The sequence below is a fragment of the Lepus europaeus genome, chromosome 18, assembly GCF_033115175.1.
Source record: "Lepus europaeus isolate LE1 chromosome 18, mLepTim1.pri, whole genome shotgun sequence".
Taxonomy (NCBI): domain Eukaryota; kingdom Metazoa; phylum Chordata; class Mammalia; order Lagomorpha; family Leporidae; genus Lepus; species Lepus europaeus.
In genome coordinates, this window is record NC_084844.1 from 75005620 (window position 1) to 75029439 (window position 23820).

A 23820-nucleotide genomic window follows, 5' to 3' on the forward strand; every position below is an offset into this window, starting at 1 on the left:
ACAGAGTTTGGTGAATTTGAAGGATATAAAATTAACACAGAAAAATCAAAAGCTTTTGAATATAGAGACAAAACCATAGCTAAGAACCTGTAAGATCAGCTCCATTCACAATAGCTACATAAAACTTAAACACACTAGGATAAATTTAAACAAGGAAGTAAAATACCTATATGAGAAAAATTATGAAACATTAAAGACACATAAAATTGGAAAAACCTTCCATATTCATGGATTCAAAAAATTTATGTGATCAAAATGTAAATACTACTGAAAGCAATTTACAGATTCAATGTGATCCCAATCAAAATACCATTCTTCTCAGATCTAGAAAAATATGCTAAAACTCATATGTAAGCACAAGACCACCAAATAGCTAAAGAAATTTTAAACAACACAAACTCAGAGGCATCAAAATACCAGACTTCAAGACATACTACAGTTATAATAAAAATATCAAGGTACTGGCACAAAAATAGCCATGTAGACCAACAGAATAGAATAGAATCCCCAAAAGTCAATCCACACATCTACAACCAACTAGTCTTTGTCAAAGGATCTAAAATCAATCCCTGAAGAAAGAACTGTCTCTTCAACAAATAGTGCTTGGAAAACTGGATCTCCATGTATGGAAGTATGAAACAAGTCTCCTACCTTAAAACTTAAACAAAAAGCAACTCAAAATGTATTGAGGATCTAAATCTATGACTTGAGGCCATCAAATTACTAGAGAAGAACATTCAGGAAATTCTGCAAGACACTGGCATATCCAAAAATTTATTGGAAAAGACCATAGAAGCACAGGAAATAGAAGCAGAAATAGACAAATGGAATTTCATCAATTTAATAAGCATCTACACAGCAGAGGAAACACTTAACAAAGTGAATAGACAACTGACAGAATGGGAGACAATATTTGCAAACTATACAACTGATAAACCATTAAGATCTAGAACCTATAAAGAGCTCAAGAAATTCAACAACAACAAAATAATTCAGTTAAGAAATGAGTAAAGGACTTTAACAGGCATTTTTTAAGAGGAAACTCAAATGGCTAACAGATACATGAAAAACCACTCAGGATCATCAGTGATCAGGGAAATTGAAATCAAATCCACACTAAGGTTTCACCTCAACCCAGGTAGAATGGCTCTCACATTGAAATAAAAGAACAATAAATGCTGATGAGGATGGGGAAAAATGGTCCCTAATCCACTGTTGGTGGGAATGTAAATTAGTATAGCCATTGTGGAAGACAGTATGGAGATACATCAAAAAGCTGAAAATAGATCTACCGTATGATCCTGCCATTCTATTTCTAGGAATTTTCCCAAATGAAATGATATCAGCATGTTAAATTGCTTTCTGGACCCCCATGTTTACTGAAACTGAATTCATAATAGCTAAGATTTGGAATCAACCTAGATGTCCATCATTGAATGACTGGATAAAGAATATATGTTATATAGACACTATGGGATACTACTCAGCTGTAAAGAAGAGTGAAATCCTGTTTTTCACAAGCAAATGGATGTAACTGGAATCCACTATATTTAGTGGAATAAGCCATTCATAAAAAGAGAAATACCATGTTTTCCCTGATCTGTGGTAACTAATACAAAAACATAATGTATAATTATTTGCATTGTAATTGGTATAAATATATTCCTGAGCATAAACTCAGAGGAAATGGCTTAAAAGTTAAATTAACTTAATTATCATTTTTTGTAACCACACAGGAAATATTTAGTTATTACATTATCATGGGTTCTGTTTCATTGAAAGAAATTATGAAGGACTAGCTGGCAAAAGTGCATACAGGCTTATAGCCTTTGTGTATATTCTGACTAAACTGGGGTCCTTTTGCTTGTTAAACTCCCCATCCAGTGTAGTATTAAGCCAATTTACTGTAATGTAAATTTAAGATATGTTATCACAAAAACTAAAAAGAAAGACATTGAATTTGTCAAAACTTAAGTAAAAATGACATAGAAAAAAGAAAAGTCTGATAATAGAAATTCATATTTCAAATTGAGTATATTTTACAGTAAGAAATTACATAATATTTAATAGACAGCTGCATAATATACATTTCATATTTCTAATGTCTTAAGTCTGATTTAAACTGAGATAAAACAGTGATTTTACTTTTTATATGTAGTATCTGAAAGTGATTCAGGAATGTTTCAGCATACACTGATGACTAATGTGATGCATAACATTGACAAAATAAAAATAAATCCATATGATTGTCACAATGGATAAAAAGAAAGCATTTGATAAAATACAATACCATTTCATTATAAAATAATAAGAAATGGGTACAGAAGGAACATACTTCAGCCCAATAAAGGAAGTATGACAAGCCCACTGCTAACATCATGTAGAATGGGGAAACATTGCTACTATTTTGATTAAGATCTGGAACCAGACGAGGATCTCCACTGACACCTCTTTTATTCAATATAGTTCTTGAAGTTTTATTTTGAAATAAGGCAAGGCAAGGAAAAGAAACTAAAATGATACAAATTGGAAAGCTAGAAATAAAAATATTACTGCAGATGATATGATTCTTTACACTGGGAAACAAAAAGTCACTCATAACAGACTATTAGAATTTACAAATTTATTCAGCAATTTTAGGACACAAAATCAACACACAAAAATTGATATCATTGATACATACCCACAATTATCTGGCTGAGAAAGGACAGAGAGAGACATGCCATTCGGAAAAGCTACCAAATGTTAAATAATGGGATAATTTTAACAGAAGATGTGAATGATCTCTACAATGAAAATCATAAAATATTAACGAAATAAACAGGAGATACAAAAAATGAAAACAATTTTCCATGGTTCAGCTATTGGAGAAATTAATATTATTCTAAGTGTTCATAGTATCCCCCTAATTTACAGATTTATTGTAATCCCCATCAAAATTATTTTAAGGGCATTCCTCACAGAAAAAATCCTAAATTCAATATAGAGATATAAAGACATCAAATGGCCAAAGAAATCATAAACAATAAAAACAAAGCTAGAAGTACCACAACACCAGATTTCAAGACACAGGGCTATTATAATTAAAACAGTATGGCACTTGCATAAACATTTAACTTGATGCTGAACAGGAACACCAGAAATAACTCTTCTCATTTATTTATTTTTTTGGCAGGCAGAGTGGACAGTGAGAGAGAGAAACAGAAAGGTCTTCCTTTACCATTGGCTCACCCTCCAATGGCTGCTGCGGCCAGCGCATCTCGCTGATCCGAAGCCAGGAGCCAGGTGCTTCCCCTGGTCTCCCATGGGGTGCAGGGCCCAAGCACTTGGGCCATCCTCCACTGCACTCCCGGGCCACAGCAGAGAGCTGGACAGGAAGAGGAACAACCGGAACAGAATCCGGCGCCCCAAAGGGGACTAGAACCAGGGATGCTGGCCCCACAGGCGGAGGATTAGCCTAGTGAGCCGTGGCACCAGCCATTCTTCTCATTTATAATCAATTAATCTTTGACAAACATGCTAGAAATCCCCTTGAAAAGGTATTGGGAAACTTGGATTTCTGCATGCAGAAGATTGAAACAAGACCTCTATACAAAAACTCGACTCACAATGAATGAAGGATATAACCTTAACATCTGAAACTATCACACTACTGGAAGAAAGCATAGAGGAAATGCTGTAGAGGATTACTCTAGGCAAAATTTTTTTGTGTAATACCCCAGAAGCACAAGCAATACAGCAAAAAATAGAAAAATGAGATTATATCAATCTTAATGTGTTTCTGCACAGCAAAGGAAACAAAGCAAAAGGAAAATTGACAGAATGGAAGAAAATACTTGCAAATTATGTATCTGATAAAATATTAATATCCAGAGTATATAAAGAGCCCACAAAATCAATAACAATATAATCTAGTAAAGAAATGGGCAAAGGGCCAGCGCTGTGGCTTAACAGCCTAATCCTCCACCTTGTGGTGCCGGCACACCAGGTTCTAGTCCCGGTTGGGGCGCCAGATTCTATCCCGGTTGCCCCTCTTCCAGGCCAGCTCTCTGCTATGTCCCGGGAAGGCAGTGGAGGATGGCCCAAGTCCTTGGGCCTGCACCCACATGGGAGACCAGGAGAAGCGCCTGGCTCCTGGCTTCAGATCAGCATGATGTGCCAGCAGCAGCAGCCATTGGAGGGTGAACCAATGGCAAAAAGGAAGACCTTTCTCTCTGTCTCTTTCTCACTATCCACTCTGTCAAAAAAAAATAAAAAAGAAATGGGCAAAGGATAGCAATGGATATTTTTCAAAGGAAGAAACACAAATTACCAACAGAAATATAAAAATGCTTAGTATCACTAGCCATTAGGGAGATGAAAATAAAAACCACAATGAGATTTCATCTCACCCAAGCCAGAATGGCTATGATGCCAAAATCAAAATATAAAAAATGCTGAAAAGGCTGTAGAGAAAAGGATACCCTATTACAACATGGTGGGAATGCAAATTATTATACTATTGTGGAAAACCTCAATAAACTCAAGGTGCATTTCTTTTATGATCCAATTGTCTGAATCAGGGAAATATAACAAAATTACATTGAAATCAGCATATTTAAAATTAAATATAATGAAATCAGCATATCAAAGAGTTATTCCCATGTTTATTGCAGCCAAATCCACAACAGAAAGGATATGGAATCAGTCAAGATCGCCATAAACTGAAAGTCAGCTAAAGCAAATATTATATATACATGGCACAGTATGACCCAGCCTCAAAAAATGAATGAACTCCTGACATTTGCCACAAAAGCAACACACTCATGCTAAGTGAAAAGACAGACCCAGACACAACTATATCACATATCTCCTGTTATTTGTGGAAGTTTATATCAACCGAGTATAATAATTACATGGATATAGATTTGTATATAGTTATAAATACTGCTTTTCTGAATTATACCATGTATATGAGAATATGCCACTTTCCCCATGTTATGATCACTGCCATGAATCCATTTTGTAATACTAATATATTTGTTTTCAAAGAAGTAAAAACAAAATATATTATTATGAGCTGCAGGCACCCCTTTGTGCTGTGGAACATTAAAATTTATTTATTCTGTTTTGGTACTCTTTCTCCAACCTTTCTCTATCCTGCCCCGAAAATCCTTAGTCTCTACTAATCATTATTCCAACTTCAGGTCTACATTTGATAAACTTCCACATGACAGGGATAAAATGTAATATTCAACTTTCGATATCTGGCTGATTTCATCTAACATAATAACCTCCAGTTAAATCCATTTCGTGGCTAATGTTAGGAACTCATTCTTTTTATAGCCAAAATTTTTTTATTTTATATATTGCATTTTCTTCATCTATTCATGCATGCATCAATAGACACCTATGTTGATTTCATACCTTGCTATTTAGAATAGTGTTGGACACAGGAGCTTTCTTTCATGTGTTCATTTAAATTCCATTCACATTTATGATTAGATGTGGGATAGTTCTCTAAAATGGTCATATTCAATTTCATTCTAATAATTTATAAGGACCCCTTTTTTTCCACATCTTCATCAGCATTTTTTTGGTCTGAGAATATTACTCTAACTGGAATATTAATTTGCATACTTGACTCATGAGGGTATAAGAACCTAAACAGACCAATAAGCAAGATGGAGACTGAGTAAGTTATAAAGGACACATGCAATCGCCCAAAATTGATTCCTGAAGCCATGGGAAACCTAAGCGGAGCAATAATCAAGATGGAGATTGAATCAATGATAAAGACTCTCCTAACAAAAGTACAGAACTGGATGGTTTCACTGCTGAATTCCACCAAACTTTTAAAGAGGAACTAGTTCCAATTCCCAAACTATTCAAAACACTGAAAGGGAGGGAACCATCCAAAACTGGTTCTGTGAGGCCAGTATTAACTAAATTCCAAATTAAAAAAAGATACAAAAGATAAAAAGAACTACAGACCAATATTCCTGATGATCATTGATACAAAAATCATCAACAAAATTCTAGCTAACCAACAACACATATGAAGTGGGATTTATCAACATACAGAAAATAATAAATATGACAGATCACATTAACAAATAAAAGTAAACCATAAGATTATCTCAAAAGATGCAGAATAACAACTTGAGAAAATACATCATCCTCTCATGAAAAAACCTTCCTGCCTTAACATATTCAAGGCAATATATGACAGACTCACAGGCAGCCTCATACTGAATGAGCAAGCATTTCTTCTAAGACCAAGAACCAGGCAAGGATGTCCACTCACCATTGATAGTCAATACTGTTCTGAAAATTTTATTCAGAGTCATTTTGACAAGGAAAATAAACCAAAGTAATATCAACCGGAAAGGAGAAAGTCCAATTATCCCTGTTTGCAAAGGACACAATCCTATATATAGTGAAATCAAAAGAGTCCCACCAAGAGACTACTAGAACTCATAAAAGAGTCTGATACAGTTGCAAAATATAAAATCAACACATAAAATCCAATAGCCTTTATATATACAGTGCATGTCTGAAAAAGAACTTGTAAGGACAGTACCATTCACAATAGTTACAAAAAGTAAATACTTTGAAATAAATTTAACCAAGATGTGAAAGATTTGTACAATGAAAATTATAAAACATTTAAGAGAGAAACAGAAGAAGACACAAAAAATGGAAGACTCTTACATGTTCATGGATTGAAAGAATTAATATCATCAAAATGTTAGTTCTACCCAAAACAATTTGCAGATTCACTGCAATCCCAATCCAAATGCCAGATCTAGAAAAATCAGTGCTAAAATGCTGTGGAAACAAAAGAGTCCCTGAATAGCTAAAGTAATCTTGAACAACTCAAACAAAACTATAGGCATCACAATATCAGATTTCAAGACTTAGTACACTAAGCCACTGTAATCAAAACAGCCTGGTACTGGCACTAAAATAGACATATAGACCAATGGAACAGAATAGAAACCCCAGAAACTAACACATCTATCATAAATTAATATTTTAAAAATGAGCTAAAATCAATCCTTGGAGAAAGGACAAATGATGCTTTAACAAATGTTGGGAAAATTAGTTTTACACGTACAGAAGTATGAAATAATACAGGTACCTTACAACTTATACAAAAATCAAAACAAAATGGATCAAAGATCTAAATCTATGACCAAATGCCATCAAATGACTAAAGGAAAACATCAGAGAAACTCTGCAAGTAATCAGCATAGCCAAAGACTTCGTGGAAAAAACCCAGGAAGCAAAGCAATAAAAGGAAAAAAATTAGGCAAATGCAATTACACTAAGCTAAGATGCTTCTGTACTACAAAGGACCCTTAACAAAGTGAAGAAGCAGCCAATAAAATGAGAAAAATGATCTGTAAATTATGCAATAAAGGATTAATATCCATAATTTATTAAGAGCTCAAGAAACTCAACAACAACAAAACAAAAAAATCCAATGAAGAAAGGGCAAAGGGCATGAGTAGACATTTTTCATAGGATGAACTTCAAAATGAAAACTAAAAATTCAAAATGAAAAAATGCTCAGGGCCACCAGACATCAGGGAAATGCAAATATAAACTACACTGAGAGGCCTGTGCTGTGGGCGGTGTGTGAAGCCACCACCTGCACCGTCAGCATCCCTCTGGGTGCCAATTTGAGTCTTGGCTGCTCCAATTATGATCCAGTTTCCCGCTAATGCACCCAGGAAAGCAGTGTAAGCTGGCTCATGATCCTGGACCATGTGGGAGGACAGATGAAGCTCCTGACTCTGCCTTCAGTCTGACCCAGTCCTGACCATTATAGCTCTTTGGGGAGTAAACCAGTAGAAGGAAGATTTTCTTTTCTGTAAACAATCTTTAAAAAAATAAACCCCAATAAGATTCACTTCATCTCAGTCAAAATAGCTATCATCTGAAAGTCAAAAACCAATAAGGTGGATCTGGGAGAAAAGGTACCCAAATACACTGCCAGTATACACTGGGGTTTCTATTCTGTTCCATTGGTCTATATGTCTATTAATGTAAACTAATACAACCATTACTGGAGACAGTATGGGGATAACTCAAAACTCTGACAATATAGCTACCATATGACCCAGACATTTGATTCCTAGGAATTTACTCAAACCAAATACAACCAGCATATGAAACTGTTTTCAATATCCCCATGTTTACTGCAGCTCCATTCACAAGAGCTAAGATATGCTATCAACCCAGGTGTCAGTCAATTGACGACTAGATAAACAAAATGTGGCATATATACACTATGGCATACTATTCAGCCTTCAAAAAAGATAAAAATCCCGTCTTTTGCAATAAAATGGATGGGACTGCAAAGCATTATGTTTAGTGAAATAAGCCAGTCCCCAAAGGATAAATACCATATATTTTTCCTGATTTATGTTAACTAATATATAGATTCCAAAAAAAAAGATATGCATATGAGTGACTGTGACATTTTGAGATTTGAATAATGCTTACAGCCTTGTCTACACTCAAGGAACAGTGACACCCCCCCCCGCACTAGCAATATTCAAGTTTATTCACGCCCACCCCCCCCCACCCCGGGCAGTGAAGGGGGGCAGGAACCCCCCCCCCCGTTTAGCTCCCATCTCCAAAGGCATGTGAATGAATGGAAAACAACCAGTGCACAACAGCAAAGCCCTGCCCACCCAGCTGCAGCTCCACTGCTGAGAAGGCAGGCCTGCATCACCAGCCCAGCCCCCCCCACCCCCTCCTCCCCACTTCTCCCTAGGGGCTCAGATCTCAGGCTCCAGAGCCCAGGGGAGGCAGCGGGTGAGAAGCATTAACAGAGTCCCTGGTGGAATCAGAAACCCAGCACCTCTGAGCATCCAGGAACCAAGGCAGTGAGCACCAGGCCCCGGGTTATCTCCAAAGCGGTGCCACCTCCCACCCAGAGCACCGGGCTGGACCGGCCCAAGCACTAGGTCTGGAGTGGGGAGGCTTCAATGGGGACCAGAGGAGGGAAGCTGTGGGGGGGCGGGGGGAGAATGTCCGGCAGGATGGGAAACCCCAGAGGAAGCAAAACCCACCCTCAGGTCCAGTGTCAGGATGAGGGGGTGGCGCTAAGCCCAAGGGGGAGGAGCCACGAGGTGGCCAAGCAAGACCAGCGCTTGGAGATGGAAGCCCTGCCAAGCCTGGGGGGTGAAATTCAGGAGGTGGGGCTGGCCCCCAGGCGCAGGGGGGTCACCCCGGCCAGGCCCCCGGCCCCCGGCGGGAAGGACATAAGCCCGGCCAGAACCCAACACACGGCTCTTACCCAGAGGGCGGGTTAGCCACGAGGGTAACAGGAAGGCGGGGGTGGAGGCGACAGGGGACACGCGGGGGAAAGCCCACCCCCAAGTGGCAGAGTCCGGCGGGGGAGAAGGGCCGTGGCTAGGCCCGCGGTCCCGGAATTTGCTCAGGCTCGGCCCCCGGGACGCCGCGGATGTCAGGCAGCAGGAAGCAGCAGCTGGCCAGGATGTTCAGGTGCTCGGCCAGCGCGCACAGGTCCCCTCGCGCCAGGCGCACGCTGTGAGCGGCCGCCAGCCTGCTGGCCAGCGCGGCCACATCGCGGCCCGCGCGGCGGTCCACGCCGCTCACGACGGCCGCCACGTCGTGGTCCAGCCGGGCCTGGCTCTCCGCCAGCCGGAGCTGCAGCAGCGAGCGCCTCCTCCGCGCCCCACGCCTCGCCCACCGCTTGGCGCTGCACCAGGAGGGGAGGCAGGTCCCGGGGCGCGGCCGTGGGCTCCGGCTCCGAGTCGGTCTCCGCGGCCTCCCCCGCCACCCGCAGCCCCGTGGGGCGGCCGCGCGTCGGGCCCGCGGGTCCCCGGTACAGCTCCTCCTCCTCAGACGAGGACGCCGAGAGCTCCGAGTCCGTCTCGGCCGCCTCCCCCGCACCACGGTCTGCGGCCTCCGCCGACGACACCGCGACTCTACGCCGCGGCGCTGGGGGAGAGGAGCAACCGAGGGGCGGCGTGAGGCGCGGGTCCGGGCCCGCGCCCCGCGCCCACTCCACCCGCTGGGTGCTGGCGCGGCCCCTGGCCCTCAGCGTGCAGCTGGGGTAACCGACACCCGGCCCCAGGGAGCCATTTGCGCGCGAGCGGAGGCCACACCCTCCGCGCCGTCCTCCAGACCCGGAAGCTTAGGGCTCAGCCCGGTGGGACCCTAGGGAGGCTGCGTTCGCGGTGGCCAGGGGCAGCGCGTCGCCAAAGGACCTACCAGACCCCCGGAGCTCAGAGGCCGCAGAATCCGCTTCCTGGCCGAAGCGCGTCGGCCCCGCCCCGGGAGGGAAAGGGCTGCGGGCTCAGCCAATAGGACGAGGGTTGGGCGGGCCTTGGCGGCCAAGTCACGTGGTGTTGCCCGGCTACAAACCAGGAAGCAAGTTGTCAGCAACGAGATTTGAAGGCTGGCGTGCAGGGGAGTCACGTGGTCGGAGGTTCGACCAAAAGGTAAGCGTCTGCGCTGGGGCTTCCGGGTTGTGCAGCTAGCAGTCTGTAGTGGTCAAATAGGAGTTTAAAAAAAAAGCGTGTCACGTGTAAGTACTGATTCTGCCAATGGCAATGCTCGAGGACCCGGAAGTGGGGAACAAACTGAGGTAAGGCGGAAGACGTTGTCGCGTGTGGCCCATGAACGGAGTCTGCCCTCCCTGCTGTCGCCCAGGCTCATGCTGTGTGCTCGGGAGCCTGGGGCGGGAAGGCGGGCTAGTCCAAAAGGCCAATGGAAGCGGAGGTAGGCGGGGTCGCGCCGAGGCGGGAGGCGGGGCTTGCCCAGCCTGGCCAATGGGAGTAGGAAGCGCTGGGCGGTCGTTTGGCGCATGGCGGATTCCGTGCTGTTCGAGTTTCTGCACACGGAGATGGTGGCGGAGCTGTGGGATCACGATCCCGACTCCGACCCCACCCCGGGGGTGAGCGCCGGGACCTGGGGGGAGGGGGCGCGTCGCTGCCGGGGTCCGAGCTCCCGCCCTGCTCTGGCTTCCGGGTGTGCGAGGCCGGGCTCGGCGGCTGGAGTGGAGGGCGTGGAGGCGGTGGGCAGTGACAACCACCGCTTGTGCTGGGCGTGCGACCGTGACGTAACCCCTCTGCCTCGGTCTCCCTCTGTCTCACGGACCTCACAGCCATAGCTGGGACTCGCACTGAGCGCCTGCTGGACGCAGGTTCTGAGCTCAGACAAGCATCCCGTCCTGTGTACAGTACACACTCGCGGGGTCGGGGAGGGGAATGGGAGAAAGCCTTTGCCAAGGGGAAAAGGGTCCCATGGATTGGGGGAGAGAACCTTCTAGAAGGGAGGCAAGTGGGCTCAGCGCGCGAAGGTGGTCCTTGGGAGGAATAAACGAGTCAAAAGTGGGCATCGCTGCAGCACCCAGTCCACAGCCCTCAGACTCGGGAGCCCTGTCCCCCCGGGGTCCTCACTGGGAGCAAGACAGACCTGCAGGGTGCCAGACCCCGGGGAGCCCGCGGTGACCCACTCGGAACTCCAGTCCCTCCCCCCCCCATGGGCTCAGGGCGTGTGCATCGCCCGGGGCTTGGGGAGGGCGATGTGCCTCAGCTCCCTGTCCTTGATGGCTTCCAAACACCTGCCTCCCCCTCACTTCCTGTTCGCCCCCAGGCCTCAGCGCATTCCTTTCTTCTCAGCTCCAAGTCCCTTCCCCCCCCGCGGAGCCTGGGTCCCCCCTCCCGGTCCACCATCACAGCTCAGTACTGATCTGAACTGCGTCCCTGTGCGGCCCTTTGATGGACGCCTGTCTCCCCGGCCCTACTGTGCCCCGCGGGGGCCGGCACCAGGCCTGGCACACAGTGTGGCCTCGCTAGGAACTTGCTGAAGCCTTGCAGGTGATGGGGCGGAGAGTGGGAGGTTGGTTTCCATGGTCACCACCAGCAGCCCCTCCCACCTGCCATGGTTTCCCCGGCCCCCCTGAGCTGCACACTGCTGATTCCACAGCTGGGTGTGAGGGTAGGGTTCCCGCCTAGCAGATCAAGGGGCCAGGGCTTTGATGGGCAGGGTAGCAGGGTCAGGGAGGGGCCAGCCTCATGAACTCTGGCCGCATTTCCCGGCTGGGCCCCCACGCTGTCTGGAAGGGTTTGATGGCTTCCTGTGATCCAGCCTGTGGGTTACTCAGCCTGGCTCACTGCAGGGCTGCGGGAGGCCGTGCCCAGGGGATTCTGATGCTGGCCCCATACCTGGCCTGATGGATGTGGCCTGGACGGCGGCAAGACCCAGGACCATTCTCGGCACTCTCCCGCTCTCAGGACCTGGCTGGGGAGGCTGCTCCGTGCTTGGTCTCTCCAGTTCTGGCCCCACTTCCTCTCTCCACCCCTTCTCCTTGGACCAGCGTGTGCTCCTCTGAGCCAAGTGCAGGCCTGGCTTGTAGATATGGCACTGGTTTGGGTTCTTTAAAAGCAGACTGGCTCACTTCCCAGATGCCTGCAAGCACTGGGTCAGAGCCAGGAGCCAGGGACTCGGGGCAGGTCTCCCATCGGTGAAGGAACCCACTTACGGGGGCCATCATGGCTGCCCTCTGGCGAGGCAGGCTGGGAACACAGTTGGCCAGGGTTAGCGAATCCAGCACTGTCCCCTAACCAGACACAGGCCATTCCTGTCAATCAAGCCTCTGGACCCCAGCCCCCTCCTGACACTGACAGATCAGCAAAAACCGGCTTGCACTGGCTCCAGTGGCCAAAGCGCGTGACCAGCCCTGGGAGGAGACTGGAGAGGCTAATGACACAGCAGGTGTACTGGAGTTGTTATCTCCCTGCAATGGCCCTTGACAGAGGCCCACCCTGACCCCACCCCCCCCAGCAAAACCCCAGACACCAGAATCTCCCTCAGGCCCTGACACTGCAGCAGCCTTCCCGTGGTGTCCTGCGCCCCCACCCCCCATCTCTCACACCGCCATCCCGCAGGCTGCCCAGCGACAGATGCAGCACGCGCAAGGCCCAGAGCAGGAGTGGCCCTGCCTTGCCCCTCTGTCTGAAGCCCAGTCCCCAGAGCTCTGCAGGGCTGGGGCAGGGCCTGCTCCCCACTTCCCTTCCCTCCCTCCCACCCCCGGTCTTTGTAGCCCAGGTGCTGAGCTCGGCCAGTGCCAGGCACACCACTGCAGTGAGCAGGGACAGTGAGTAAGCTGGGGCACAGGCTGCAACCTGCCCCAGGGCGCACACCCGGGGAGCGGTGCAGCCAGGACTGAAACCCAGCCCTGTCACGTTCCCAGAGGAAAAGCTTGAATCAGGCCAGCCCTCCCGGCCTCCGGTCAGGCCCTGCTCAGCCCCTGTCCTGGCCGCCACCTGGGCCTGGAGGGGCTGCCCAGCCTGCTCCCCAGGGCGGACGCGCTGCACCTCTGGTTCTCATGTGCTCCCCATGAGCAAGCCACCTGGCAGGAGCACTGCGTGACCAGCACCCAGCACACGTGGCAATGGCCCAAGGATTGGCTGCCCCTGGTGACCCCCGAGTCAGGCCTAAGCTGTGTCGAAGGAGGCCCCTGCTTTCGCCACACCCTTGGCCAGGAACCCCCTCCCTGCCCTGCCCTGTGGACCTCGAGCTCCCAGCCCTGCCAGGCTGTGGGTGGGCACCATCTGGGCGTGGTAGTCAAGCTCCAGGGGCACATGGGAAATGGCTGTGGGCTGAACGAGGGCGTGCTCAGGAGCGGACAGATGGGCTGGGTCGGTGCACACCGGTGCGGCCTCTGGGTGCTGCGGGGGCAATCCTGGAGGCCGCTTGGGAGTCGCAGCTGCTGTGGGGCACATGGCAGAGCCCTTCCATTGTGGGCCTCCTCCCCCGTGAGCCAGGGGCCATGAAGGACCAGGGCAGGGCGAGCTCCAAGCCCACCTGGCACTTGGGTTAATTCACCAACCCCTCCGCTCCTCATCAGGACCCCAGGAGAGAAACTGAGGCACAGCAGCCACTGCTCCAGGTCCCCACGGGGGCTCTGGCACTGTGTGCAGCTGTGAGGGGGATGCCTGTGGCAGGGACCTCCCTGCATGTCATTTGTCACCAGCCTTCCCTGAGCCCTGCGGTGTGGAGGCAGCCAGAGAGCAGTGAAGTCCCGCAGGAGGCTGCGGCCGCCCAAGTCCCGCACCAAGCTCTGACAGCTGTGGCTATGGCCACATGTGGCCCCCAGACCGCCCCAGGACTGTGGGGGCCTCTGGCAGGTTCTCTAGGCCCCCCTGAGCCCACCCATGGGGTTGCTCAGCTCAAACAAGAGGATCCGTGGTGCACCTGGCACCTGTTCCGGAAGCATCTCCCGTGGGCCAGACCCGGGGCCCCAGCCTCACAGAGCCGGGTCCGAGTGGGTAGAGCTGGGCTCCATGACCCATGTCCCAGAGTCGGATGGGGCTGAGTGCAAAGCGGGAAGCCTGGGCCGCTGAGCCCCTGCAGGAGGAGACCAGGACATCCTGCCTGGGGCGGGGTCTCCACAGAGACCTCCCACCACTGCTGGGATAGCAGCTGCTGGAGCAGCCAGGGCCTGGGGACAGGGCCAAGGGCAGGGCCCAGCAGGAGGCCAGAGCTCCCTCCTCCAGGGCTCTGTGCCTTCTCCATTGTTCCCCATCCCTTTCACCTTGGGTTCCTCTGAAAACGTGGCTCCCATGCCCCTGGCTGCCCTGTGCCCCTCCTGCCTCCAGGTCACCCAGCTAGAGAGACCCTGCGCAGCCTGCAGGGGTGGGTGGGGGAGCGGTGCTGACTCAGGCCCTGTCTGTGGCCCCCTCCCCTGGATGGCACCCTGGGGGCCCTGAGCCTCTCTTCCCCTGCCCGTCTAGGGACAGAAGCAGAGCCTGTCCATGCTGGAGGGCATGGGCTTCCGCGTGGGCCAGGCCCTGAGCAAGAGGTGAGAGCCGGCTGCCAGCAGGGGTGGGCAGGGCCCACCGCGGGGTCTCGGGCTGGGCCTGCGGGGGCTGGGGAAGGTTGCGCCCCCCACCCCCACCCTGAGCCCCTGCCCCGACCCAGGCTGCCCCAGGATGTGCTGGCATTCAGGGAGGAGCTGGATGTGCTCAAGTTCCTGTGCAAAGACCTGTGGGTGGCCGTGTTCCAGAAGCAGGTGGACGGGCTGTGCACCAACCACCAGGTGGGCGCCACAGCCCGGGAAGGCAGCAGCAGCCCAAGGCGGGCTCCAGGCATCCCTGCCGTAGCCACACAGGGATGCCTGGGGCCCCAGGACTGTTCCAGAGTGGCTCAGCCTCTCAGGAGGAGCCCCGAGCTGGACCGGGCCTCTCCCACAGGCAGCAGCAGCCTCGGTGAGATGCTGCTTGTCCTCAGCTGCCCCAGGCTCCTGGAATCCCAGCCGTGCAGCCTCTCCCAGAAACCCTGGGAGCCACCAAGCCCCATGCCGTCCAACAGCTCTGAGGCTGGACCTGTGACCCTGGGTTCAGGGGAAGGGTCCTTGGGACCTTAGCCCCGTGGGGTGGGGGGCGGGGCGCTGATACCTGGCTGCCCTGCCACGGCCTCTCCTCTGTCCCCAGGGGACCTACATCCTGCAGGACAACAGCTTTCCCCTCCTGCTGCCCATGGCCTCCGGCCTGCAGTATCAGGAGGAAGCAGCCAAGCTATGGGGGGAGGGGCCCCAGGGTGGGGGACCCGGGACCCAGGCCCCCTTTCCCACAGTGGTCTGTGTCCCCTGCCCCAGTTCCTGGCCTTCCCCTGTGGCCTCCTTCATGGCAGCCTGCACACCCTGGGCTTCAGGAGCTTGGTCACCACCTCTGTGGCAGCCCTGCCTGCCTGTGGGTCAGGGGAAGGGGTCCCCCTCACCGCTGTAGCCGGTGAGCCCAGCCCCATGTCCCACAGGTGGGACTGAGGCCCCAGGAGCTTTCATCACCCAGTGGGAGAGAACCGCCCAGACATTCCAGGGGCCCCAGCTGGACACAGTGCAGGGTCTCCAGGGGGCTCCCGGGGCAGCTGGGCCCAGGAAACACTGGCTGCCTGTGGGGTGCTAGGTGCAGGCCTCCTCCCCACCGCACCTGCCCTTCCCTCTTCCGGTTCCACTGGCAACTCCCGGGGGCCCCTGGGGCCAGGAGGGCAGGTCCTGAGTGCCACATGCCAGGGAAGGCCGGCGGCCTGGGCCCCTCCCCACAGCCTACATGCCTGGCCACAATCCCTCTCATTACCCACACAGCCAGCCCTGGGGTGCAGGCCAGCCGAAGGGAGCGTCACCCCCTCTGACCACTGATCAAACCAGGGCCGGGCCCAGGCCACCCAGACTGTGGTCCAGGGCAGAGATGAGCATCTCCGGGCTGCTTGGGTGCCCGCTGCTTCCCCCCATGCCCCAGCTTTGCACTAAAGCTAGTCCTTCTCTTCTTCCAGGTAAGTTCCAGGTGGTGATCCAGAAACCCTGAGGGACCCACCCCAGGAACTATGGGGCCAGTGCCGTCGTGCTTATGCGGGATTCCCGGGTGCTCAGGAGTGGGCATCGGAGGGAGGTGGGGGGGTTTGGGAGGCAGGGTGGTCGCAGCCACAGTCGGTCGTGTGGGGGCAGGGCTGGTGGCCAGGTTGGGCATCTCCCTCTGTGCCAGACTCAATAAAGGTTCTATGTGTGGCATCCAGCTTGCAGTGGGAGTGGGGGCAAGCATGGAGCAGCGCAGGCCCAGTGGTGCCCAGGCCCCTCCCTCAGCCCTTGGCCTCGGTCCCCCCCCCCCACTCCATGCGCCTGGCACAGAAGGGGGCCCTGACTGTCTCTCTGGCAATACTGCCATGCCAGCAAGTCTGGGGCTGCCCTGGGCTTAGTGAGGGACGGGGCGGGGGCCCAGGGCTCCCCAGCAGCAGGCTGTAGGCAGGCCTGGAGCTGGTTGGGACCTGAGGATGGACGGTGGAGGGGTGGAGCCAGATGCCCCAAACCCAACCCACCCCCAACACACTGTTGTACTTCTTGAGCCTGGCAACCCTGTCTGTCCCCAGGCAGCTCCGGCCTCTGCCTTCCCTGCTCTGCCTCAATGCCCGATGCAGGTAAGAGCCCTAGCCTCAGAGCCGTAACCCGAGGCTGGGGCAGAGACCCCCGCTCGAACACTGCTAGCGGGCAGGGTCCCCACTAGACCCCATCCCGTTCCTGTCCAGCCCCCCTCAGCTGAGTGCACATGCCTACCCCTACCCAGCCCACTCCCCAAACTCCGGCTCCTCATTAGTACCTGGCAGCCTCTGCCAACCCACACCCTCCTCAGGACGTGGGTGGGGTGTGTGGGGGTGCCCCCTGGACCCCAGACGTCTCCCAGGGAATGGAGTGTGCCATACTGGGGGCAGGGGACCCACAGACACACCTCATGCCCTGCACTGGATATGTGCCACAGCCAGGGTGCTGGGAGTGGGGGGAGGGCAGAGCCTTCCCAAAAGGACTGTACAGGACTGTCTGGGTGGGAGGCAGGGGGCAGTGCTGGGTGGGGTCCTTCCGGTCCTGTGACCCTGGCCCCCAGTGTGGCTCCCTTCTGGCCCCATCAGACCACCCCATCTCTCAGCATGCAGGGAGATGAGCCCCCGGAAAGCAGAGGGGCTTCTATGGTATCATAAGGTCCCTCTTGTCCAGCCCTGCCCTGGCCTTCACCTGTCCAAAGATGTCCTCAAGGAGACATCCACAGGGCACCGGCCCAGGAGGCAGAGCCTGTGGAGCACAAGCTACCGCCTGCGAGTCAGGGCCGGGGCTTCCTGCCAGCCTGCCTGGGAGCCCCTCCACCGCGTGCTGTGGCTGCCATCCCCCGAGGATTTGGAACAGTGCCTGTAATTGGGTCAGTCCATGCCCAGCATGTGTCAGCCACAGCCCGCCGAGGGCCAGGCCCTGAGCCAGGGGGATGCCCACCTGATTCGCCCTGCCTGCAGAGACTGCCTGGCCCTGGCCCACTCAGCATTGAGGAAGCCGAGGCCAGAGGGATGAAGTCACCTCTGAGGGCGCACAGCTCTATGGTGCAGGAACTGCCTGCCCTCGCCCCGTGGCAGGGGTGCCCAGGGCCCCCAGGAGACCCGTGCAGCGGGCACAGCGCGGAGGGCCCAGTCCCCGGCCCTCACCTGCGGATCCTCGACAGCAGCGCGCGCCAGGCCAGCTGCCCTGGAGGGCGGGGGGGGGGGGGGCATGAGGGCAGGGCCAAGGCCAGAGTTCCATGGGACAGGGCGCTGGGGCTGTGAGGCCGCTGCCAAGTACATTCTGGGGACCCTGGGCTGGGGGAGGGGGCGGGCCGGGCCCCTGGCGGGCCGCCCACCCTCACTGCAGGGGCGGCATCTTCCCCGAAGGTCTGGTTCCTTCGGAAGCCAGCCTCTGGAGGGAGAGGGGGGAGCACTGATTTCATTGGTCCCTGGGTACCCCCTCCATCCCACCCCCACCTCCCAGGTAAACCTGGCTCTGGGCTTTGTCACCCCCTCCTCAGCTCACTGGCCTCCCACTCCCATAGCGCCTGCCTGTTCCCCGCCCACTCACCCAGCACTCCCTGTTATCCCAGACCCAGGAGCTCCTGGACACCCAAACCCATGGCCCCCAGTGAGCCCCCTGCCTCTCAGCAGCCCCTCCCCCCACCGCCGCCATCCCTCCCCATCCCGGCCTATCACTTTGAGGACACCTCCGTCCCCCCAAGATGACCTGGGGAACCCACCTTGGTCAAGGGGGCTGGCCCTGAGCTCTGGTCCCCCTCCTGCGCCAGAAGCAGGCCCCTGGCCCTGCCTGCCATGCACAGCAACTACAGCGTCCACTTTGTCAAGGGCGCCCGGGACCAGAAGCACCACCAAGCACCACTTCTTGGATCCCAAGCTAGGGCGCCAAAGAGGTAAAGGGGACCGAGGGGGGCAGCGAGCAGCTGGCAGACACAAACCCGAGGCCCCTGGAGAGAGCCTGGGGCAGCCCCATGGGGGCTTCTGCATAGTGGAGTCCTGACCACAGCATAGGAAGAGTCCCCCTCCCCATCTACAGGCCTGAAGCCCCCTCCAGGGTGGGGAGCAGCCTGGCAGGAGAGGGCGCACCCTCCCACTGTGCCTGAGTCAGGCTGGGGGGGTCGGCCCCCATGCTAGCTGCAGGTGCACTACAGTGGGGGAGGGACCCTCACTTCACCTCACAGCCAGTTCAGTTAGGGCTGGTGTGGGTCCCCAGCCACAGGGGCCCACACCTTCCTGCCAGCCTGCCTCTCCCCAGTCCCTGCTGTCCCCTCTCTGTGCCACCACCCATGGCATGGTTCCCTGTTCCGCTACTCTGAGTGAGAACCCTCAGGGGCCCAAGGAACTGGGGCGGCAGGGACACCCACCTTCCGCCAAGGATGCAGGAGCCTTGGGCCTGGTCCTCCTCTCTCTGGTCCCTGCACCCCCCACGGGCAAGCAGCCCGGCCCACACCTCCGCTGTCTCTCTAACTTCCCAGAATGCTCCTGTGGAAGACCCCTCTGGTTGGTACCACTGCTCCCCAGGGGACCCAAGCCCAGTTACAGCCACTTCCTTCCTTCCAGGATGCTGTCACCAGTGACGCCAGGACCCAGTGGCCTCCCGAGCCCGTGGGCCCTGTCGGCCACCCCCCCGCCACACTGGTGGCTGGCCTGCCAAAGCCCCCAGAGCAGTGGCAGCGATAGCCGGCACCAGGGTCCCCAGTCCCCCATCCTGCAGCAGCGGTGGCAGCCCAGCCTCTACCTCCCAGCCCCTCGCACCCACAAAACTGCCCAGTTCACAGGGCCCAGAAAGGGCCACCTGCAACCACCGCTGCCCCTGTGGGACCAGCCACCGCCCCACAGTGGCCCCCCACAACCACTGCGGCCCCTGCCATGGCCAGCAGTGGCCAAGCCCTCCCCTCGGCAGCCGGGGTCCTCCTGTAGCCCAGCGAGCCCATGGATGCCCGGCCGCTGCCGGCCCCGGCAGCCTGCGGCTCCTTCACCTATAGCTCTGGTGCTCACCCAGGCTCCCCCAGCTTCTGCCCAGTGCTGCAGCCATCGCACTCACTGCCTAGGCCTCTTGCTCCCTGGCTGGCGCTCTCCGGCCCCCTGTCCAGGAGGGATGCGAATCCCTGCCGCCCTGGGACTGGGGGCTGCCTCTGCCTCACTTGTTGGGGTCCTGGGCTGCCTGGTGCCGCTGCCCCAGGCTGGGTGGCAAAGGCCTCCCTCCTGCCCTTGGCCTCTGCTGACCCGGCAGCCGTGGAGAATGTGGAGTGGGGGCCAGGCCAGGCGTGAAGCTGCAGAAGTGGTTTCCTGACTGGGACTGAGCGCCTGCCCCAGGGCCAGGCTCTGCTCTGGGGGCACAGTGGGGAGTGGGGCAGACAGGGCACAGGTGCAGGGAAGAAGGGGCTCAGTGAAAGGAGCCCAGTGGGGGAGGTGGAGGGGTGGGGGAGGGCCGCAGACCCCATCATGGGGATGCAGGCACAAGGCTCCCAGGAGTTCATTCCCAGGACGGCTCAGAGGCATGGGCCACAGGTGGGCCCTGCGGTGGCCACGGTGGGGACACACAGCAGGGTCCAGGCCCAGTCTGAATGTGGAGCAAAGCTGAGTGGGGACTTGGTCATTGGATCCTTGGGGCCAGGGTGCCCAATTCACAGCCAGGGCAACAGAGTATCCCCCACCCCCCAGCCATCAGAGCTAGGATCCGCCCTGGCCGCCACTTCAGCTGACCACCACCTCAGCTGAACTTGTCCTGAGTCCTCTGCCTGCCCGCCTGGCCCTGCCCCCAGTCCCAGCTGCTTTCCTGCCCTCCTATCCCCCCCCACCTGGGTCTCTGGATGTAGGTGCTCGCCATCTCCAAGTCCTATCTCTGGCTCCTCAAGCCCGGGTCCAAGAAGTGGCGCTTGGTGGTGGGGGTGGGGCTGCCTTGGTGTGCTTGTTAATGGCTCCCCAGGAACCTCAGGGCGGAACTCGGGTCCTCAGTGGCCATTGAGACACCTGCATCGCCTGAGGGCATGGCCGGCTCCCAGAGGAGGGGACTGAGCCACTCGGGGGGTGTCACTGTCACTGGGGGGTGCAGAGAAAGGGGGTGAGGCCAGGACTGGAATGTGGGAAGGGGACAGGGACTTGGGGCCATGGAGGGGGAGAGAGGAGAGAGCCCAGCAGAGCTTTCCTGGGCGAGGGAGGGCCAGGACCACCTCCCAGACTCAGCCTGCGGGCTCCAGGGGCGGGTCCTCCTGTGGGGCCCCAAGGGACGCATGCATGGCCTTGGAGATGGAAGCTGCCAATGGCCGCAGCTCCCTCTGTGGCCTGCGCTGCCTGTGGGAGCGAGCGAGGCAGGGATGCTGGTGCTGGCGGGTGTGCAGCGGGGCGGTGCCCAGCCAGCCCGCTGACTCAGTTTCCCCGCCCCAGACATCCTCATGGAAGATGACATCTACTGCAGCTGCTTGGCCAAGACGCTGTGCCACGTGCCCGTGGGCTTCTACGTGCCCTTCTGCTGCCGCCTGCACATGATGCTGGACAAGATCACCAGTGAGGCTCAGGGTATGGGGACGAGAGGAAGAGCCCTGGCCCCTCCCCGGCGCAGAGCCCCTGCCCAGGTCCGACCTGGTCTCACCCCCTCCTCACCCTCCTGCTAAGTCCACTCCAAAGAATCTTTCAGAAGACCACAACTGGTCTTGCCCCTCCCCTGCTCCCCGTGCTGGCCCCTGCACCCTGACACAAGACAGAGGACATGCCCACCAAAGACAGGGGCCCAAGCCTGGCCAGGCCCCGCAGGTGGCGGCTTTGACCTGGTTCAAGCTGCACGGGGCTCAGTGCTCAGCCTGTGCCCTGGCCACAACGGAGTTGGGCGTGACCCCTCCCTTGGGTCCCAGCCCTGGTGCAGGCCGTCACCTTGGTGAGCCGCTCACTCTCGGGCCTGGGTTCTGGCCCTGTGCTGTCAGAGGAACCAGCTAGGGCCCTGGGAGGAGACAGGTCTTGGGGCCAAGCCTGGGGACGTGCCCTGCACCCATTCCCTGCCCTGGGGCGGCTCCAGACCCGCACTGCAGGCCTCCTCCAGCTCCTGCGTGGAGCCCAGGGAACCCGGCCCTGCTGGGGCGCTGTCCATCCTGGTCCTGCACACACTGGCATCCCAGACTAGGCAGAGCAGCCGGCCCCTGGCTCAGCCTGGCACCCGGGAGGGCTCCCTGGAGGAGGAGCGGCAAGCCAGGCTGGGTCTCTGCGGCCTTGCATTTCGCATCCTCAGCATCTCTCCTTCATGCCCCAGAGCCCCTCCGGACTTCAGACCCACCTCTAGCCCCTTGCCCGGCTCTGGCTCTTACCCCCCACACCTGGACACCACTTCCCGCCCACCCCGGGCGCCTTCTGGTTAAAAACCAGCCCCAGGCTCCTCCAGGCAGCACCCTATGCACCTGAGCCCTGCTAATTTTTAGGGCAACCTGTGGCTCACCGGAAGTCCAGGCCCGCTGCTCACGGCCCCCCACCCCCACCCCGTCTCGGCAGAGCGCCCCGCCCCCTCAGGCACCGCCCCCTCCCCCCGCATTGCTGATGCAGCAGGAGGGGGCACAGCGGGAGGCCAAGGAGCTGTAGCACATGCGGTGGTGGCCCCTGGCCATGGGCGGCCAGGGCTTCCCGCGGCTGCTGTGGTACCTGGTGTTCCTGCAGCCCGCGATCACTGAGCTGCACCTGAGGCGCAAGAACGTGCAGTTCCTCTTCATCCGCTTCAGCACCTGGCAGTACGCGGGCATCGACAAGCTCTGGGCCGGCCTGGGGACCACGCTGTGCGAGGGCATCCACCGCCACTAGGGCACGCTGCCCTTCAGCGTGTACTGGGTGCTGGGCAACAAGCCGGCCAGCGCTGGGCCTCTGCAAGCGCGAGTGGCACTGCCGGCGCTGCTGGCCGCGCTCAGCCTGGGCGTGGGGCTGCTCTACCTGTCGCTGGGCGGCCACGGCGCCGCGGGCGGCAGCGTGCTCAAGGTGTTCTGCGGCGCAGCCACCACGCTGTCTGGCTCGGGGCTGCTCATGGCCGTGTACCCGGTGGGCAAGCACCTGTTCGTGAGCCAGCGCAAGAATATCGAGCGAGAAGTTCGGCAGCCAGCTGGGCTTCATGTGCCAGGTGAAGGAGGAGGTGGAGCTGCTCACCGACTTCCTGTGCTTCCTGGAGACCTACCAGCGGCACCGGCTGTGCTTGGTGGTCAGAGTCACCGGGCTGGACACCTGCTACCCGGAGCGCGTGGTGGGCGTGCTCAACGCCATCAGCACGCTGCTTTCCAACAGCCACGCGCCCTTCATCTTCATCCTGGACCCCAGCATCCTGGCCGCGTGCCTCGAGAGCGCGGAACAGTGATTTTTTTTTCTATTTACTATTTACTGAATTCTAAGGTACAGGGTTAAGCTTGGGATTAAAACATAAACTGAAAGCATATCATGGTAAAATTTAAAAGAAAAATAAGAAAGGAAGGAGGGAAAGAGGTTGGAAGCATGGGTAGGAGAGAGATTAGGGTGGGATGTATCACTATGCTCCTAAACCTATATATATGAAAATCATGAAATTTGTTCACCCTATTTAAATAAAATACTTTAAAATTAAAAATGAAAAGAAATAAACAGATCAATTGGATTTTCAATAACCTCAAAAGGAATACAGTGTTTAGCACTAAACTTAACCAAGGAAATAAAATATTTAAACACTGAAACTATAAAGGATTACTGACAGGAATTAATGATCACACAAATAAATGGAAGTATTACCTGTGTTCATGGATTACAAAATGTGTATAAGAAATCAACATGTTCCTAAGTGATCTATAGTTTCAAATCTTTCTTTTTAACACCCCTATAGTTTGTTTTAGCAGAAAATATTAACAACTATACAGAAAACTCATATGGAAAGTCAAAAGATCCAAACACCCAAAATATAGTTGAAAATAAGTTCAAAATTAGAGGACTCAGATTTCTTTAATTCAATAGGAAGAGTAATCAAAATGTATAGTGTTAACATAA

General features: G+C 54.4%; 1 protein-coding gene and 2 pseudogenes across 1 annotated transcript; 2 read left to right on the forward strand and 1 right to left on the reverse strand.

Annotated features, from left to right (window-relative positions):
• Positions 1-9408: 9408 nt before the first annotated feature.
• LOC133747038 (biogenesis of lysosome-related organelles complex 1 subunit 3-like) lies at positions 9409-10680 on the reverse strand (annotated as a pseudogene).
• Positions 10681-10823: 143 nt separating this feature from the next.
• LOC133747039 (trafficking protein particle complex subunit 6A-like) lies at positions 10824-16331 on the forward strand. Its single transcript, XM_062175173.1, has 6 exons — positions 10824-10918; positions 14763-14830; positions 14950-15067; positions 15462-15538; positions 15619-15719; positions 16300-16331. Exons 1-6 carry the CDS (start codon positions 10829-10831, stop codon positions 16329-16331), a joined length of 486 nt encoding a protein of 161 aa, XP_062031157.1. The 5' UTR covers positions 10824-10828.
• Positions 16332-18636: 2305 nt separating this feature from the next.
• On the forward strand, positions 18637-23164 carry LOC133747040 (NTPase KAP family P-loop domain-containing protein 1-like; annotated as a pseudogene).
• The last annotated feature ends 656 nt before the right edge of the window (positions 23165-23820 follow it).